Consider the following 2,905-nt stretch of genomic DNA (forward strand, 5'->3'; position numbering starts at 1 on the left):
CGGACTGCGGGATCGGCATCGAGGGGAAGGTGCGGCCTGCCCTCCCTGCACCCAGCACCTGCTCTGGGTGGCTCCACCACATGGGTGGGAGGGGGCAAGGTGGGGCCCACTGCCCTGTGGGAGCAGCTCCCTGAAGGCCAGGTGGGGACAGTCACGACCTGCTACGACCCGGTTCCCTGGCCAGTCTGTCCTCTGAGCTCACGTGAAAACACCCAGAGAGACGGGGCATGCACGGGGTCCCAGCTCCTTTGCTTCCTGGGCCCAGTCGGGTGTCTGGTCACAGCTGAACCTGCAGCTGCTTGTGGTGGAGCGTGAGTTGGTGGCTCCAGCTGAGGCGACAGGTTGCAAGGACTGGCTTGCAGACGCCCGAGGGCCCTGCTTAGATCCTGGGACGCCCACAGTGCTGGAGCTGGACCCTCCCGAGGTCCTGGGGGCAGCGGCCGCTCCTCAGCCGAGAGTGGACTCCCTTGGGCAGGGGGCCCGCACAGTTCCGCCCACTCTGTGCTCCCGGGAGCTGTGGGTCGGACACGCCCCGCAGGCCCGTCCCCAGCAGCATGTCGCTCCCTGGTGGGTTCGGCCTGTCCTGAGCACCCCACCCGCCCTTGCAGGAGGGGCGGCAGGCCTCACTGGCAGCTGACTTCTCCATCACGCGGTTCAAGCACGTTGGCCGTCTGCTCATGGGGCACGGGCGCAGCAGCTACAAGCGCTCGGCGGCACTCGGCCAGTTTGTCATGCACCGGGGCCTCATCATCTCCACGATGCAGGTGCGCCCTGCCGTGCCCCCAGCCCCACCCCAATTCACCATCCCCGCTCCCAGTCCCCGCCCTGGCCCCATCCCAATCCCCGCCCCCAGCACCACCCCAATCCCCGCTTCCAACCCCACCCAGTCCCAGCCCAGCCCCCCCAATCCCGCCCCAGCCCACCCCATTCCACCGCCCCCGCCTTCCAGGAGGGCGGTGGGCCGTAGGCGGTGGCTCCTTGGGTGCCTCGCGTTTTGACCACCCGTCGGGACCTGCATCACTGCTCTCTCCCTGCAGGCTGTGTTCTCCTCCGTCTTCTACTTTGCATCGGTCCCTCTGTACCAGGGTTTCCTCATGGTGGGGTAAGTGGACCATCCAGCACACGCAGTGGCCGCACGTCGGGAGGACGGGTCCTTGGGAACCTGGGAGGCCATAGCCGGAGCGCTTCCCACATGGGCAGAGTCAGGACGATCACACACGTGCGCGTGGGAGGTGGCCCCTCTCCGTCTGTCCCCCGGCGATCCCGCTGTCACCTGTTCTCCTTAGAAGCTGTTTTTCTGGGGAAGCCACACTGCATCCAAGCAGGGCCGCCCCTTCCTGGGCCCGCACCCTCCCGCCGGACATGGTTCTTCCTAGCAGGACGTGAAGTTAGCGGCAAAGACACGAAGGGCAGACAGCGCTGGGACGGGCCTGACATCCTGGGACAGCCACTGGGAGGCCTCCTGGGGGAGCACAGCTGAGTTAAGACCACAGACCTCGCTAGGTGTTGGCAAGAAGGGGGCTCCCAGGCCTCTACAGCCCCGGCAGGAGCGCACAGTGGGAAAGCAGCCCAGAGATAAGAGTAAACCTACGGCCCAACAGCCCTCACCTCCGTGTGTGCCCATTGCCACAGGAAGACCCCTCCTCTATTCAGCGCGGTCCTGCGAAGCCCCGACGCCCAACAGCTGACTCAGGAGATCCACTGAGTCGTGTCCCTGCAGCCCAGGGATGAAGGCTTGGGCTGCTAGGCAGCGGACCTGAGGCGGCGGGTTGGGCACTGTGGCGAGCTCAGCAACTTCTGCTGAAACGAAGCACACAGCTGCCTGCACCCCTGGTCCTCCGGCCCCGGCTGGCACCCCTGTCAGAAATAATCGAGCTTACCTTTACAGAACAAAAACCCTGTGCAGTCTGTAGCCGCTTTATTTGTATTAGTAATAACCAAAAATGGGCTGACACAGATGCACTGCAGAGAAGGGGGTGTGGAACTGCCCTGCCCAGAGCCAGGGACCAGGGACCAGCTGAGCAAGAGTCCAGACGCTGGCGCCCGCAGTGTGATGCTGGCCTGTCGCCGTTAGGCAACAACAATTATGACATGGAGAACAGGTGCCAGGGGGTCGGAGGGGCAGAGGGAGACTCCAGGCGGGCTCCAGGGCCCCCTGTGGCCTCCCGGCCTCAGGCTGGCTGCAGTTCTGGAGATGCGGCCACTGGGGGGAGCTGGCTAACGGCTCCTCGGGGTCTGTCTGGGTTCTCTGTGATAACTGTTCTGACGTCTGCAGCAATCTCAAAGTTTTAATTAAAAAGCTTTAATTAAAACTGAAAATTTGGATTCCGCTGCCTGTGAGCCTTGTGGCTTGTAGGCATTGCTCCAGTGCTTTAGGACAGGTTCTGCTCTGTTGCCAACTTGTTTTGTTCTGTTTAGAGTTTGCCTTTGGCCTCTGGTGGAAGAGGTGTGCTCCCGGGGTAACCGCCCTGCTCTCCTTCAGGTACGCAACCGTCTACACCATGTTCCCCGTGTTCTCGCTGGTGCTGGACCAGGATGTGAAGCCGGAGATGGCCATGCTGTACCCAGAGCTGTACAAGGACCTCACCAAGGTGCGGCCCGCTAGACCCAAGCGGGGGGGAGCTGCAGTGCTCCGCATGAGACTGTGCTTGTGAGGAGGGCGCATCCTCTTTCTGTGGGAACCGTGGCCCTGGGTCAGCGTCGTCCTCAGGCGGGGCCAGCTCCCGCCCCCTGGAGCTGCCGGGGTTCATACCTTGGTGGGCCGCGGGCCTGGGGTCTTCACAGGCTACCCACACGCGGCCACGAGACACACGTGCTGCGCCACTGACAGAGCTGCTCCCCTGTCTCCCCAGGGGCGATCCTTATCCTTCAAGACCTTCCTCGTCTGGGTTCTGATCAGCATTTA

General features: G+C 63.4%; 1 protein-coding gene across 1 annotated transcript in view; it reads left to right on the forward strand.

Annotated features, from left to right (window-relative positions):
- ATP9B (ATPase, class II, type 9B) overlaps nt 1–2,905 on the forward strand; it is a 151,572-nt gene that overhangs the window by 145,752 nt on the left and 2,915 nt on the right. The window contains exons 25-29 of the mRNA XM_010855064.1: nt 1–29; nt 609–764; nt 1,038–1,102; nt 2,483–2,591; nt 2,853–2,905. The exon at nt 1–29 is cut by the window's left edge and continues 13 nt beyond it. Of these exons, the coding sequence (XP_010853366.1) occupies nt 1–29; nt 609–764; nt 1,038–1,102; nt 2,483–2,591; nt 2,853–2,905 (412 nt within the window). The remainder of the gene's footprint in view (nt 30–608; nt 765–1,037; nt 1,103–2,482; nt 2,592–2,852) is intronic.

This window comes from Bison bison, unplaced genomic scaffold (genome assembly GCF_000754665.1).
Source record: "Bison bison bison isolate TAMUID 2011002044 unplaced genomic scaffold, Bison_UMD1.0 scf7180017864353, whole genome shotgun sequence".
Taxonomy (NCBI): domain Eukaryota; kingdom Metazoa; phylum Chordata; class Mammalia; order Artiodactyla; family Bovidae; genus Bison; species Bison bison.